This window comes from Pelobates fuscus, chromosome 9 (assembly GCF_036172605.1).
Source record: "Pelobates fuscus isolate aPelFus1 chromosome 9, aPelFus1.pri, whole genome shotgun sequence".
NCBI lineage: Eukaryota > Metazoa > Chordata > Amphibia > Anura > Pelobatidae > Pelobates > Pelobates fuscus.
This window is the reverse complement of record NC_086325.1, coordinates 172,099,215-172,115,699: the sequence shown is the minus strand read 5'-3', so window position 1 is coordinate 172,115,699 and position 16,485 is coordinate 172,099,215. Positions and strand designations below refer to the sequence as shown.

The 16,485-nt window shown below is 52.5% G+C and overlaps 1 protein-coding gene across 1 annotated transcript in view; it reads left to right on the top strand.

The window, feature by feature from the left end:
• Nucleotides 1-16,485, top strand: part of PLXNA3 (plexin A3) — a 133,342-nt gene that overhangs the window by 78,791 nt on the left and 38,066 nt on the right. The window contains exons 4-9 of the mRNA XM_063433160.1: nucleotides 252-380; nucleotides 629-729; nucleotides 8,875-8,998; nucleotides 9,290-9,443; nucleotides 11,870-11,969; nucleotides 14,058-14,172. Coding sequence (XP_063289230.1) covers nucleotides 252-380; nucleotides 629-729; nucleotides 8,875-8,998; nucleotides 9,290-9,443; nucleotides 11,870-11,969; nucleotides 14,058-14,172 — 723 coding nt within the window. The remainder of the gene's footprint in view (nucleotides 1-251; nucleotides 381-628; nucleotides 730-8,874; nucleotides 8,999-9,289; nucleotides 9,444-11,869; nucleotides 11,970-14,057; nucleotides 14,173-16,485) is intronic.

The following is a 16,485-nucleotide window of genomic DNA, read 5'->3' as shown; positions in this document are numbered from 1 at the left end:
GATTTTTATCTTTTTCCTTCCATGCATTTTTGGCTTTGATACTTTGACTGCACTGTTTGTTGTCTACAAAGACAAAGCATAAAAAGGTATATATTTAGTAAAGTTCATAGAATCCTGCCCACCATGGTTTTAAAGATTTGTCTAGACATCAATGAGCAACACACATTGTTACCAGCCTTTTCGTTTGTCCATTCTCCTACCTCTCTGGTGCCCATTTCTTTTGGTCTCATACGGTCTTCTTACTTTTGCAGATCCGTGTCGACAGTCCCTCTGAAGCTGCTTTATATGAGAGTATACCAGTGGTTTGGGGTAGACCCATTCTGAGAGACATGGTGTTCAGTCCTGATTGGCAGTCCCTTTACCTCCTTAGCGAGAAACAGGTGAGTGTGGAAACATGCAGAATGGTGTCTAGTGACTGAGATGGACAGTCTCTGGGTTATGAGTGATGGTTATGATAGGGCCAGTGACTGAGATGGACAATCTCCGGGTTATGAGTGATGGTTATGATAGGGCCAGTGACTGCGATGGACAGTCTCACGGCTATGGGTGGTGGGTATGATAGAGTCAGTGACTGAGTAAATAAGTTAGTCTCTATATTCAGTTGGAATATTTTCTCTGCTCCTTGCAGGTGAGTCGTGTCCCTGTGGAGCATTGCCACATATATGAGACGTGTGCTTCTTGCCTGGGGTCTGGAGACCCACACTGCGGCTGGTGCGTCCTTCACAACAGGTAAAGGCAATTCATTATATTCATAGATATGTTTCCTGTATAGGAAACCTAAAGAAATGGCCATATTAAGGCTCGCATGTTTGGCCAGATATAGGTCCTTATGGCATCACTGGCTGCTGAAGGATTATGGGTGTTGTAATTTACAAACTGCCATCAGGCTGCATCTTCAATCCCGATGTGAACTATATCAGCCTGGTTTGCTCATATACACATGTTAAAAGCACTCTATAGACAAACATGCAGTGCTAGCTGATTACGTCCCATCTTTCTAATGATTGATATGATAATTAATTGGGATCCTTTTTTTTACGTTTTGCATGTTTAACTATACCAATGCTGGCTAATTTTCTCAAGATTTTTCCTGTGCGCCTGCTATGTTTGTCCCTCTGTTTATTTGCTTTTCTACGATTTCCCGGCATTCCGTGGACATTTTGTCACCTTTCAGCCACTGTCACTCATGTGCCGAGCAGGTGCTAATGTCAGCAGTGTTGGCATTTGTTCTGACAAGAGCACAAGTCTATTTCTGATTTCCAAGAAATTTTTCAGTCTGAGTAGACAGCTGAGTGAGGGGGAACCTTGTGGATGACTGTCCCTTATAAGAGGCATCTCTAAAAGTGGTCTTTGTGGCCCCTCCGGGCACACACTGCTAATCATAAAAGGAGGTCAGGCAAGCTATGTTGTATGTGTGTGCTGAACCTTTAAAATTTTCACCCCACCCCATAAATTACTACTTTATATTTACTTTGTGTGGCGGACCGACTGGCACCCAGACTGGGTGCCTCTGCCTATTGCTGCTTTCTAGCAACACAGAATACTCCTAAGCACTCCACCAGACACCATAACCACCGCAGACCCCACATCTAGCGTTACAGCTTCTTGCTGTCCTCCACCCACCCTGGACCAAGACCAGGATCCAGCTTCCAGTGGGTAGACCTCTCTTAGTAAAGCAGGATTGCTCTTACAAGAGCTAGTGTTGTAATCCAATGGAGTATACGGAGTATAGCAATCCCCAGAGTGAATATAGCTGTTCCATCCACACATGAGACTAGGCTCTATGTTGATTGTAAATTGTAATGGGAGCCACATGCAGCCTTGTATGCAAGGGGTTTTCCATAACATATTCCAGGGGCATTCCCCACTGGAAGTTAGAGGGGACTGTGACAAAGTACACACTGTAATTACATTGGCTATCAGGTACAGGACACTCCCACACAAAACAGGATAATTCCTCCTCGGTGCTTGAGAGATAAATGAGACAGGAACTGTACTAAACTCAATTATCTCAAGGCACAGAAAACATACATTTCAACACCCAGAAAGAACCCCCAAAACACATAGAAACCACAAGTCACATCTCTGATAGCCCCAATCTGGGGGACCAGGATATCCAGAAATCACCCAGATCGGTTCAGGGGTTCGGGGTTTCCATGGATGTCATAATTTTGACCGACCTTGTACATGGTCCAGTGCCCAAAACCGTTGCAGGGAATGAGGGCTAACAGTCTGTCTTTCTTTCTGGAGGATAAAAGTACATAAATCACACACGTTTTTATAGGGCCCATAGTCTTTTGACAAGAGGCTGGCCAGCAGGCCCCTCCAAGAGCCCGTGGCAAGGTTACTTTCGTCACACTTTGTGCCACAAGAAGGGTGCAATCAGTATTCTCTCAAAAATGCTTAGTGTGAATGACTTTCTCCATGTTTAAGTGGTATTCTCTGCGTGTCACCCCAGGTGTAGGTGGTATTCTCTGCGTGTCACGCCAGGTGTAGGTGGTATTCTCTGCGTGTCACCCCAGGTGTAGGTGGTATTCTCTCTCGCCAGGTGTAGGTGGTATTCTCTGCGTGTCACCCCAGGTGTAGATGGTATTCTCTGCGTGTCACCCCAGGTGTAGATGGTATTCTCTGCGTGTCACCCCAGGTGTAGGTGGTATTCTCTGCGTGTCACCCCAGGTGTAGGTGGTATTCTCTGCGTGTCACGCCAGGTGTAGGTGGTATTCTCTGCGTGTCACCCCAGGTGTAGGTGGTATTCTCTGTCTCGCCAGGTGTAGGTGGTATTCTCTGCGTGTCACCCCAGGTGTAGATGGTATTCTCTGCGTGTCACCCCAGGTGTAGATGGTATTCTCTGCGTGTCACCCCAGGTGTAGGTGGTATTCTCTGCGTGTCACCCCAGGTGTAGGTGGTATTCTCTGCGTGTCACCCCAGGTGTAGGTGGTATTCTCTGCGTGTCACCCCAGGTGTAGGTGGTATTCTCTGCGTGTCACGCCAGGTGTAGGTGGTATTCTCTGCGTGTCACGCCAGGTGTAGGTGGTATTCTCTGCGTGTCTCGCCAGGTGTCGGTGGTATTCTCTATGTGTCACACCAGGTGTAGGTGGTATTCTCTGCGTGTCACCCCAGGTGTAGGTGGTATTCTCTGCGTGTCACCCCAGGTGTAGGTGGTATTCTCTGCGTGTCACCCCAGGTGTAGGTGGTATTCTCTGCGTGTCACCCCAGGTGTAGGTGGTATTCTCGGCGTGTCACCCCAGGTGTTGGTGGTATTCTCTGCGTGTCACCCCAGGTGTAGGTGGTATTCTCTGCGTGTCACCCCAGGTGTAGGTGGTATTCTCTGCGTGTCACCCCAGGTGTAGATGGTATTCTCTGCGTGTCAGTCCAGGTGTAGGTGGTATTCTCTGCGTGTCACCCCAGGTGTAGGTGGTATTCTCTGCGTGTCACCCCAGGTGTAGGTGGTATTCTCTGTGTGTCACGCCAGGTGTAGGTGGTATTCTCTGCGTGTCACGCCAGGTGTAGGTGGTATTCTCTGCGTGTCACGCCAGGTGTAGGTGGTATTCTCTGCGTGTCACACCAGGTGTAGATGGTATTCTCTGCGTGTCAGTCCAGGTGTAGGTGGTATTCTCTGCGTGTCACCCCAGGTGTAGGTGGTATTCTCTGCGTGTCACCCCAGGTGTAGGTGGTATTCTCTGCGTGTCACCCCAGGTGTAGGTGGTATTCTCTGCGTGTCACCCCAGGTGTAGGTGGTATTCTCTGTGTGTCACGCCAGGTGTAGGTGGTATTCTCTGCGTGTCACGCCAGGTGTAGGTGGTATTCTCTGCGTGTCACACCAGGTGTAGATGGTATTCTCTGCGTGTCAGTCCAGGTGTAGGTGGTATTCTCTGCGTGTCACCCCAGGTGTAGATGGTATTCTCTGCGTGTCAGTCCAGGTGTAGGTGGTATTCTCTGCGTGTCACCCCAGGTGTAGGTGGTATTCTCTGCGTGTCACGCCAGGTGTAGGTGGTATTCTCTGCGTGTCACCCCAGGTGTAGGTGGTATTCTCTGCGTGTCACCCCAGGTGTAGGTGGTATTCTCTGCGTGTCACCCCAGGTGTAGGTGGTATTCTCTGCGTGTCACACCAGGTGTAGATGGTATTCTCTGCGTGTCAGTCCAGGTGTAGGTGGTATTCTCTGCGTGTCACCCCAGGTGTAGGTGGTATTCTCTGCGTGTCACCCCAGGTGTAGGTGGTATTCTCTGCGTGTCACCCCAGGTGTAGGTGGTATTCTCTGCGTGTCACCCCAGGTGTAGGTGGTATTCTCTGCGTGTCACCCCAGGTGTAGGTGGTATTCTCTGCGTGTCACCCCAGGTGTAGGTGGTATTCTCTGCGTGTCACCCCAGGTGTAGGTGGTATTCTCTGCGTGTCACGCCAGGTGTAGGTGGTATTCTCTGCGTGTCACCCCAGGTGTAGGTGGTATTCTCTGCGTGTCACCCCAGGTGTAGGTGGTATTCTCTGCGTGTCACCCCAGGTGTAGGTGGTATTCTCGGCGTGTCACCCCAGGTGTAGGTGGTATTCTCTGCGTGTCACCCCAGGTGTAGGTGGTATTCTCTGCGTGTCACCCCAGGTGTAGGTGGTATTCTCTGTGTGTCACGCCAGGTGTAGGTGGTATTCTCTGCGTGTCACCCCAGGTGTAGGTGGTATTCTCTGCGTGTCACCCCAGGTGTAGATGGTATTCTCTGTGTGTCACGCCAGGTGTAGGTGGTATTCTCTGCGTGTCACGCCAGGTGTAGGTGGTATTCTCTGCGTGTCACGCCAGGTGTAGGTGGTATTCTCTGCGTGTCACACCAGGTGTAGATGGTATTCTCTGCGTGTCAGTCCAGGTGTAGGTGGTATTCTCTGTGTGTCTCGCCAGGTGTAGATGGTATTCTCTGCGTGTCACGCCAGGTGTAGGTGGTATTCTCTGTGTGTCTCGCCAGGTGTAGGTGGTATTCTCTGTGTGTCACGCCAGGTGTAGGTGGTATTCTCTGCGTGTCACGCCAGGTGTAGGTGGTATCCTCTGCGTGTCAGTCCAGGTGTAGATGGTATTCTCTGTGTGTCACCCCAGGTGTAGATGGTATTCTCTGTGTGTCACGCCAGGTGTAGGTGGTATTCTCTGCGTGTCACGCCAGGTGTAGGTGGTATTCTCTGCGTGTCACGCCAGGTGTAGGTGGTATTCTCTGCGTGTCACGCCAGGTGTAGGTGGTATTCTCTGCGTGTCACACCAGGTGTAGATGGTATTCTCTGCGTGTCAGTCCAGGTGTAGGTGGTATTCTCTGTGTGTCTCGCCAGGTGTAGATGGTATTCTCTGCGTGTCAGTCCAGGTGTAGGTGGTATTCTCTGTGTGTCTCGCCAGGTGTAGATGGTATTCTCTGCGTGTCAGTCCAGGTGTAGGTGGTATTCTCTGTGTGTCACCCCAGGTGTAGGTGGTATTCTCTGCGTGTCACACCAGGTGTAGGTGGTATTCTCTGCGTGTCACGCCAGGTGTAGGTGGTATTCTCTGCGTGTCACGCCAGGTGTAAGTGGTATTCTCTGCGTGTCAGTCCAGGTGTAGGTGGTATTCTCTGCGTGTCAGTCCAGGTGTAGGTGGTATTCTCTGCGTGTCACCCCAGGTGTAGGTGGTATTCTCTGTGTGTCACGCCAGGTGTAGATGGTATTCTCTGCGTGTCAGTCCAGGTGTAGGTGGTATTCTCTGCGTGTCACCCCAGGTGTAGGTGGTATTCTCTGTGTGTCACGCCAGGTGTAGATGGTATTCTCTGCGTGTCAGTCCAGGTGTAGGTGGTATTCTCTGTGTGTCTCGCCAGGTGTAGGTGGTATTCTCTGCGTGTCAGTCCAGGTGTAGGTGGTATTCTCTGTGTGTCACCCCAGGTGTAGGTGGTATTCTCTGCGTGTCACACCAGGTGTAGGTGGTATTCTCTGCGTGTCACGCCAGGTGTAGGTGGTATTCTCTGCGTGTCACGCCAGGTGTAAGTGGTATTCTCTGCGTGTCACGCCAGGTGTAAGTGGTATTCTCTGCGTGTCAGTCCAGGTGTAGGTGGTATTCTCTGCGTGTCAGTCCAGGTGTAGGTGGTATTCTCTGCGTGTCAGTCCAGGTGTAGGTGGTATTCTCTGCGTGTCACCCCAGGTGTAGGTGGTATTCTCTGTGTGTCACGCCAGGTGTAGGTGGTATTCTCTGTGTGTCACGCCAGGTGTAGATGGTATTCTCTGCGTGTCAGTCCAGGTGTAGGTGGTATTCTCTGCGTGTCACCCCAGGTGTAGGTGGTATTCTCTGTGTGTCTCGCCAGGTGTAGGTGGTTGGCTATGAAAGGGCTTTATATTAATGGGAGAGAGAAGTATGTAAACAAAGTGAAAAGATGGAATGTTACACTCGCTCTCCCTGGGCTAGATCCTATATTTAACGAACACTGGTATTTCCGATACCCGTTCGTCTGTTTCCTCCCGAACTGCTGGAGGCAGCTAGAGTGATTGTAGCTCTCAGTTCGGGTGTTGATGAGAATGTTCTTCAGATGAAATACAGCATCCAAGTATATTCACCAAGCAAATCAAATGGATACCCAAACATCAGCCTAGACTAGATGAAGGGTAGAACAGGAATGAATTTATTCAGGATAACTGCCTGGTTTATATGCAGTTACAAATGTACAGGGTTTACTTTGACATATTCCAGGGGCATTCCCCACTGGACCTGAGCGGGGACAATGACAAAATACAGGTCCAGGACACTCCTACATACTATAATATAATACTTCCCCTATACTGTGGAAATAATTGAGTCAAGCACTAAACTACATTATCTCCAAACCAAAAAAAGCACACATATCCACAAAACACAGAAAGTACCACAAACCCCATGGAAACCCCACAAAAGTCATATCCCCTAATAGCCCTGATCTGGGGGACCAACATATTCAAAAATCACCCAGATCAGTTCAGGGTTTCGGGAGTTCTATAAAAGTCTTAACTTGGCAGACCGAACACGAGGCTCCTGCCCAGAAATAATTCCATGCGGTCAGTCTCTTTCGGGAAGTCTAAAAAACAAATAAATCCCCAAGCGGTTTACCTGGCTCATAGGTAGCGGTGTTGTAACGGATCGACGGGCACCCCGACTGGGTACCTCCGTTGAAGGATGCTCCTAGCACTTCCTGAGGACTCCAAGCACTGCAGCAGACACCACAATCACCGAACCGGAGACACATATACATTCTCTCAAGCATATGAATACTGTATACAGCAGAATAGGAAAAAACATGCGAATAGGTTTACACTCCTAGCAGTCAAACTGGAACAGCATACAATAAATCCTCCCCCAATAATGAGACGACACTTCACTTTGAGGGTTAAGCAGGAACTCCAGATTTATTCACACAACCTCCTTTTAAGACATTCTCCCGTGCAAGAGAGGGATCCACAACAATTAGTACCACAGCCAATAATGTACCAGTTACCTCCCACACATCTCCTCCTCTTAGTGTGACACATAATCCCACTATTCCAGACACAAATTCCCTGGGTTTCTGGATGTGCCCCTAAACATAGGGTTACCCCTTTAAATGTTACATCCCCTGGTAGCCCTGAGCTGGGTGAGACACATATCCCAAAATCACCCAGATCGGACCAGGGGTTCGGGAATTATGGAGGGTTAAAGTTTTGACCGACCACATGGCAAAAGTATCCGAAAATAGTTCCATGTATTTTGGCCCTGCAGTCGGTCACAGAAAAGGGAATGAAAACACACGAATTGCATGGGTTATGGAGCCTGGGGAGGATTCGAATAAATCCCCTTGTTCGTGGGGTTCTTTCTACCGAACGGCGGGCCATTCGGTAGTTTATACACCAATTCATGGAAGTCTGGAGGTCTCAGCGGTGTTTGCCTAGTCGAGTGTCCGATTTTAGTTCCAGACACTCGACGGCAAAACACTGCTGTTCGGGAGTTTAAGATGGCCGCCGCCACGTGTTCGTTTCCCGAATGGCGGCCACCCAGAGGACAAAACCACACATTGCACACATTGCCAATTACCCGTTTGCAACATTGTTGCGAACGGTAATTGGAGGCACACTTTAATCCTGGGTGGTCTGGTTGTTCGGTAGTTTCACTCAATATAATGAATGGAGTGATTCTACCGAACAATCAGACGAATGCTGCATACACATAACACAGTTTACCGAACACATAATAACATACATAATATTAAAGACAGCCTGAATGCAATCTGCTACACAGTCTTAAAGGGGCATTGTTCCTAAAAGTCATAATATGTCCACGGATGGCCCTAAAAGGGCCAGTAGCAGCAATATAAAATACCACATGCCCGAATATTGCATTCAAAGGTACAAATTTACCCGGGACCATAGTCAGCAGGTAGGAGGCGGGCAGCCAGGCCTCTCCAATGCCCAGTGGCGAGGCGGGTTCCGCCACAGGTGTTCCCCCTAGTTCGTGGCAACAAACCTACTGAATAGCACTCTCCTGGCTGGTCTGTGAAAGGAAGCTGGTGTTTGTGAAGTTGACAGACGTTCAGGAAGTAGAGTGTCCGATTTTAGTTCCAGAAACTCGACGACCACGTGGCGTTCGGTTATACGAACGGCGGCCACACAGAGAGCACTTCATTTGCGGTCTGCTTTGTAGTTAATGAGCTCGGGGGGTGGTTGGTGTTCGGTAGTTTTATCTACCAAACTAAGAAAAATCTAAATGACTGAACACAAAGAGTAGTTTCTTCACACTATACATGCCTTTTTCTTTTTTTTCTTTTTTATTTATTTTGCTGTTTGTGCTTTTATCTTTTTTTGTGAGCAGCTAACGTGTTTCCCCTCTTCTGTTGTGTATTTGTTGAAAATTTCGTTTATTTTGGGTATGTTGCTATCATATTACAAAGGTGCTGCCGTGAGAGTGAATGTGAGCGCTCGGAAGAAATTCATCGGTTCACTAGTGACTTGAATCAGTGCGTCCGTCTGGAGGTGACACCGAACAACGCTTCTGTCAATGTCCCAGAGTTAATGGTAAGGAAGATAGGTTATACATTATATAGTTTGACAGGTGTGGTATACATTATATAGTGTGACAGTAAGGAGGTTGCGGTATACATTATATAGTGTGACAGTAAGGAGGTCGCGGTATACATTATATAGTGTGACAGTACGGAGGGCGCGGTATACATTATATAGTGTGACTGTAAGGAGGGCGCTGTATACATTAGTGCGATGATATGGAGTCCGTTGACTCAGACAATCACTGTTTCTGCTAAAATTATGTAATTACATTTGTTCTTTTCTGATCTCTTCTCTCCTCAGCTGACCCTCTCTGTGCTGAATGTTCCTGATCTCTCCGCTGGTGTCATCTGTTCTTTTGGGGAAATTGCTGAAACTGAAGCCGAGCTGGGAGAGTCGGGCATTCATTGTTTCTCTCCCTCGCTACGTGATGTTCCCACCATAATAAATGGACATGGTAACAATTTACTTCAATTCATCTCTCATTCACCACCTAACACCCTCTGCCTCCCCTCCTGCACCCAACACCCTCTGCCTCCCCTCCTGCACCCAACACCCTCTGCCTCCCCTCCTGCACCCAACACCCTCTGCCTCCCCTCCTGCACCCAACACCCTCTGCCTCCCCTCCTGCACCCAACACCCTCTGCCTCCCCTCCTGCACCCAACACCCTCTGCCTCCCCTCCTGCACCCAACACCCTCTGCCTCCCCTTCTGCACCCAACACCCTCTGCCTCCCCTTCTGCACCCAACACCCTCTGCCTCCCCTCCTGCACCCAACACCCTCTGCCTCCCCTCCTGCACCCAACACCCTCTGCCTCCCCTCCTGCACCCAACACCCTCTGCCTCCCCTCCTGCACCCAACACCCTCTGCCTCCCCTCCTGCACCCAACACCCTCTGCCTCCCCTCCTGCACCCAACACCCTCTGCCTCCCCTTCTGCACCCAACACCCTCTGCCTCCCCTCCTGCACCCAACACCCTCTGCCTCCCCTCCTGCACCCAACACCCTCTGCCTCCCCTCCTGCACCCAACACCCTCTGCCTCCCCTCCTGCACCCAACACCCTCTGCCTCCCCTCCTGCACCCAACACCCTCTGCCTCCCCTCCTGCACCCAACACCCTCTGCCTCCCCTCCTGCACCCAACACCCTCTGCCTCCCCTCCTGCACCCAACACCCTCTGCCTCCCCTCCTGCACCCAACACCCTCTGCCTCCCCTCCTGCACCCAACACCCTCTGCCTCCCCTCCTGCACCCAACACCCTCTGCCTCCCCTCCTGCACCCAACACCCTCTGCCTCCCCTCCTGCACCCAACACCCTCTGCCTCCCCTCCTGCACCCAACACCCTCTGCCTCCCCTCCTGCACCCAACACCCTCTGCCTCCCCTCCTGCACCCAACACCCTCTGCCTCCCCTCCTGCACCCAACACCCTCTGCCTCCCCTCCTGCACCCAACACCCTCTGCCTCCCCTCCTGCACCCAACACCCTCTGCCTCCCCTCCTGCACCCAACACCCTCTGCCTCCCCTCCTGCACCCAACACCCTCTGCCTCCCCTCCTGCACCCAACACCCTCTGCCTCCCCTCCTGCACCCAACACCCTCTGCCTCCCCTCCTGCACCCAACACCCTCTGCCTCCCCTCCTGCACCCAACACCCTCTGCCTCCCCTCCTGCACCCAACACCCTCTGCCTCCCCTCCTGCACCCAACACCCTCTGCCTCCCCTCCTGCACCCAACACCCTCTGCCTCCCCTCCTGCACCCAACACCCTCTGCCTCCCCTCCTGCACCCAACACCCTCTGCCTCCCCTCCTGCACCCAACACCCTCTGCCTCCCCTCCTGCACCCAACACCCTCTGCCTCCCCTCCTGCACCCAACACCCTCTGCCTCCCCTCCTGCACCCAACACCCTCTGCCTCCCCTCCTGCACCCAACACCCTCTGCCTCCCCTCCTGCACCCAACACCCTCTGCCTCCCCTCCTGCACCCAACACCCTCTGCCTCCCCTCCTGCACCCAACACCCTCTGCCTCCCCTCCTGCACCCAACACCCTCTGCCTCCCCTCCTGCACCCAACACCCTCTGCCTCCCCTCCTGCACCCAACACCCTCTGCCTCCCCTCCTGCACCCAACACCCTCTGCCTCCCCTCCTGCACCCAACACCCTCTGCCTCCCCTCCTGCACCCAACACCCTCTGCCTCCCCTCCTGCACCCAACACCCTCTGCCTCCCCTCCTGCACCCAACACCCTCTGCCTCCCCTCCTGCACCCAACACCCTCTGCCTCCCCTCCTGCACCCAACACCCTCTGCCTCCCCTCCTGCACCCAACACCCTCTGCCTCCCCTCCTGCACCCAACACCCTCTGCCTCCCCTCCTGCACCCAACACCCTCTGCCTCCCCTCCTGCACCCAACACCCTCTGCCTCCCCTCCTGCACCCAACACCCTCTGCCTCCCCTCCTGCACCCAACACCCTCTGCCTCCCCTCCTGCACCCAACACCCTCTGCCTCCCCTCCTGCACCCAACACCCTCTGCCTCCCCTCCTGCACCCAACACCCTCTGCCTCCCCTCCTGCACCCAACACCCTCTGCCTCCCCTCCTGCACCCAACACCCTCTGCCTCCCCTCCTGCACCCAACACCCTCTGCCTCCCCTCCTGCACCCAACACCCTCTGCCTCCCCTCCTGCACCCAACACCCTCTGCCTCCCCTCCTGCACCCAACACCCTCTGCCTCCCCTCCTGCACCCAACACCCTCTGCCTCCCCTCCTGCACCCAACACTGCTATTGCCTCCCCTCCTGCACCCAACACTGCTATTGCCTCCCCTCCTGCACCCAACACTGCTATTGCCTCTCATTCAGTGTAATGTTGATGTAGGTTTCTGCCCATATTACAGGTTCCATGCAAACCATCCAGCTCCACCTCAAATCAAAGGAGACAGGCCTGAGATTTGCCAGTACAGATTTTGTTTTCTTCAACTGCAGCATTCTCCAGTCGTAAGTCTCTGCACCTCGCACGTGTTGCTACAATTTATTTAGAAATGTCTGTGTGAGCTTATATAGAGAGCCTGTGATACAGTGAGGGAGGAGGGAGAGGTACGTTTCAGATGAGAGAGTAACGTGAGTGCTAGAACAAATGTGAAAAGGAGGCATGAGTTCTGCGTCACATGATATGAACAAACACGGGTGCTGGGCCACGTGGTGTGTGGCACGTGGGTCAAGATCCATGCTGGGTCAGATTAGACCGAAAGGGCCACGTGGTTGCCAAGTCAGGAGAGAGAGAGAGGGATACGTAGGTCCTGGGTGAAACGAGAGAGCAAGGTACGTGGGTGCTGGGTGAAACGAGAGAGCGGGGTACGTGGTTGCTGGGTGAAACGAGAGAGCGGGTTACGTGGTTGCTGGGTGAAACGAGAGAGCGGGGTACGTGGTTGCTGGGTGAAACGAGAGAGCGGGGTACATGGTTGCTGGGTGAAACGAGAGAGCGGGGCACGTGGTTGCTGGGTGAAACGAGAGAGCGGGGCATGTGGGTGCTGGGTGAAACGAGAGAGCGGGGTACGTGGGTGCTGGGTGAAACGAGAGAGCGGGGTACGTGGGTGCTGGGTGAAACGAGAGAGCGGGGTACGTGGGTGCTGGGTCATGTGTATCCGCTGCTGGTTCCCGTATTTACCACTATAATGTCTTAAAGCATAGAACTTAGCAGGGCTAGAATACAAAATATTGTTTTGTCAGGGATTGTTTTGTCTTTTAAAATATTTTATTAAATATAAATATAAATATAGACATATAAAAACTTAATAAGCCATTACAATAATTTATAGCAGAGTTTATACGATTAAAGTATATGCTTGCAATATCAGTAACAGAATAACATACCCTCCTGAACATGTCAACCTCTCTGTCATGATAATATGGAACATCGGCTCTGTGTCCAACATTAATAAGCACACATATTTATACCTGGGTCAATTTAGGACCTACCTTAACTTGGCAAAGATACAAGGCCATAACTTGGTCATTCCAAATAGGAACATCTTAACCTACGTAATGTTTTAGTCTAAACATAGATAACGCCCTGACTTGGTGTTACACTTGCTTAGGACAAGATGGCATCTAAATATCTAATGCATTGATTTTGGACAAGAGGTCATTTATTAGAGAAACATTGTATGGAAATCAATATGTTCCATTTCTAACAATTTGTCAGTTTGCAAAAAGTACACATTTTAGAATGAAAAGTTGTATTTCTTAAATACTTGTAATAGTTGATAGTGCCCATAATGGGGGCAAGAGAGAGAGATGGCCATATGGTTGCTGGATCAGGTGGGAGAGAGGGGGGACAACGACACATGGTGCTGGGTCTGGTGAGAGGGGCACATGGTGCTGGGTCTGGTGAGAGGGGCACATGGTGCTGGGTCTGGTGAGAGGGGCACATGGTGCTGGGTCTGGTGAGAGGGGCACATGGTGCTGGGTCTGGTGAGAGGGGCACATGGTGCTGGGTCTGGTGAGAGGGGCACATGGTGCTGGGTCAGGTGAGAGGGGCACATGGTGCTGGGTCAGGTGAGAGGGGCGCATCGGTGCTGGGTCAGGTGAGAGGGGCGCATCGGTGCTGGGTCAGGTGAGAGGGGCGCATCGGTGCTGGGTCAGGTGAGAGGGGCGCATCGGTGCTGGGTCAGGTGAGAGGGGCGCATCGGTGCTGGGTCAGGTGAGAGGGGCGCATCGGTGCTGGGTCAGGTGAGAGGGGCGCATCGGTGCTGGGTCAGGTGAGAGGGGCGCATCGGTGCTGGGTCAGGTGAGAGGGGCGCATCGGTGCTGGGTCAGGTGAGAGGGGCGCATCGGTGCTGGGTCAGGTGAGAGGGGCGCATCGGTGCTGGGTCAGGTGAGAGGGGCACATGGTGCTGGGTCAGGTGAGAGGGGCGCATCGGTGCTGGGTCAGGTGAGAGGGGCACATGGGTATTGAGCCAGATAAACTAACCCGGGAGGGGAAGATGGATCCAGATAAAATGAGAGCTTGTGTTGATCGTGAGGGAATAATGGTGTCACATAATGTCTCACTGATTGTGATTTCTGTGGCTGCTCATTTTCCAGGTGTTTGTCATGTGTGAGCAGCTTGTATCCCTGTCACTGGTGCAAATACCGCCACATATGCACACACAATGCCGAGGAGTGCTTCTTCATCGAGGGCCGCATCAACAGCACAGAGGTAAAAATGCACCTCTGCAAGCTTTGGGGTTTTAGTTTTCATGTTTACATTTCCAGATGCATTTTCTGGCTTAGGGTTTTAGGAAATATGTCATGTAATAAAATCAACTTCCTGGGGCTAGAACTCATCACACACCTCACTCTCCCCATCGCTTCTCCTAAACTGGAACCCTCACACACCTCACTCTCCCCATCGCTTCTCCTAAACTGGAACCCCTTACACACCTCACTCTCCCCATCGCTTCTCCTAAACTGGAACCCCTTACACACCTCACTCTCCCCATCGCTCCTTCTAAACTGGAACCCTCACACACACCACTCTCCCCATCGCTCCTCCTAAACTGGAACCCTCACACACCTCCCTCTCCCCATCGCTCCTCCTGAACTGGAACCCTCACACACCTCCCTCTCCCCATCGCTCCTCCTAAACTGGAACCCTCACACACCTCACTCTCCCCATCGCTCCTCCTAAACTGGAACCCTCACACACCTCACTCTCCCCATCGCTCCTCCTAAACTGGAACCCTCACACACCTCACTCTCCCCATCGCTTCTCCTAAACTGGAACCCCTTACACACCTCACTCTCCCCATCGCTCCTTCTAAACTGGAACCCTCACACACCTCCCTCTCCCCATCGCTCCTCCTAAACTGGAACCCTCACACACCTCCCTCTCCCCATCGCTCCTCCTAAACTGGAACCCTCACACACCTCACACTACCCATCGCTCCTCCTAAACTGGAACCCTCACACACCTCACTCTCCCCATCGCTCCTCCTAAACTGGAACCCTCACACACCTCCCTCTCCCCATCGCTCCTCCTAAACTGGAACCCCTCACACACCTTGCTCTCCCCATCGCTCCTCCTAAACTGGAACCCCTCACACACCTTGCTCTCCCCATCGCTCCTCCTAAACTGGAACCCCTCACACACCTCACTCTCCTAATCGCTCCTCCTAAACTGGAATCCCTCACACACCTTTCTCTCCCCATCGCTCCTCCTAAACTGGAATCCCTCACACACCTTGCTCTCCCCATCGCTCCTCCTAAACTGGAACCCTCACACACCTCCCTCTCCCCATCGCTCCTCCTAAACTGGAACCCTCACACACCTCACTCTCCCCATCGCTCCTCCTAAACTGGAACCCTCACACACCTCCCTCTCCCCATCGCTCCTCCTAAACTGGAACCCCTCACACACCTCACTCTCCCCATCGCTCCTCCTAAACTGGAACCCTCACACACCTCCCTCTCCCCATCGCTCCTCCTAAACTGGAACCCCTCACACACCTTGCTCTCCCCATCGCTCCTCCTAAACTGGAACCCCTCACACACCTTGCTCTCCCCATCGCTCCTCCTAAACTGGAACCCCTCACACACCTCACTCTCCTAATCGCTCCTCCTAAACTGGAATCCCTCACACACCTTTCTCTCCCCATCGCTCCTCCTAAACTGGAATCCCTCACACACCTTGCTCTCCCCATCGCTCCTCCTAAACTGGAACCCTCACACACCTCCCTCTCCCCATCGCTCCTCCTAAACTGGAACCCTCACACACCTCACTCTCCCCATCGCTCCTCCTAAACTGGAACCCTCACACACCTCCCTCTCCCCATCGCTCCTCCTAAACTGGAACCCCTCACACACCTCACTCTCCCCATCGCTCCTCCTAAACTGGAACCCTCACACACCTCACTCTCCCCATCGCTCCTCCTAAACTGGAACCCCTTACACACCTCACTCTCCCCATCGCTCCTCCTAAACTGGAACCCTCACACACCTCACTCTCCTAATCGCTCCTCCTAAACTGGAACCCTCACACACCTCGCTCCTCCCATCGCTCCTCCTAAACTGGAACCCTCACACACCTCGCTCCTCCCATCGCTCCTCCTAAACTGGAACCCTCACACACCTCACTCTCCCCATCGCTCCTCCTAAACTGGAACCCTCACACACCTCGCTCCTCCCATCGCTCCTCCTAAACTGGAACCCTCACACACCTCGCTCCTCCCATCGCTCCTCCTAAACTGGAACCCTCACACACCTCGCTCCTCCCATCGCTCCTCCTAAACTGGAACCCTCACACACCTCACTCTCCCCATCGCTCCTCCTAAACTGGAACCCTCACACACCTCACTCTCCTAATCGCTCCTCCTAAACTGGAATCCCTCACACACCTTGCTCTCCCCATCGCTCCTCCTAAACTGGAACCCTCACACACCTCCCTCTCCCCATCGCTCCTCCTAAACTGGAATCCCTCACACACCTCACTCTCCCCATCGCTCCTCCTAAACTGGAACCCTCACACACCTCA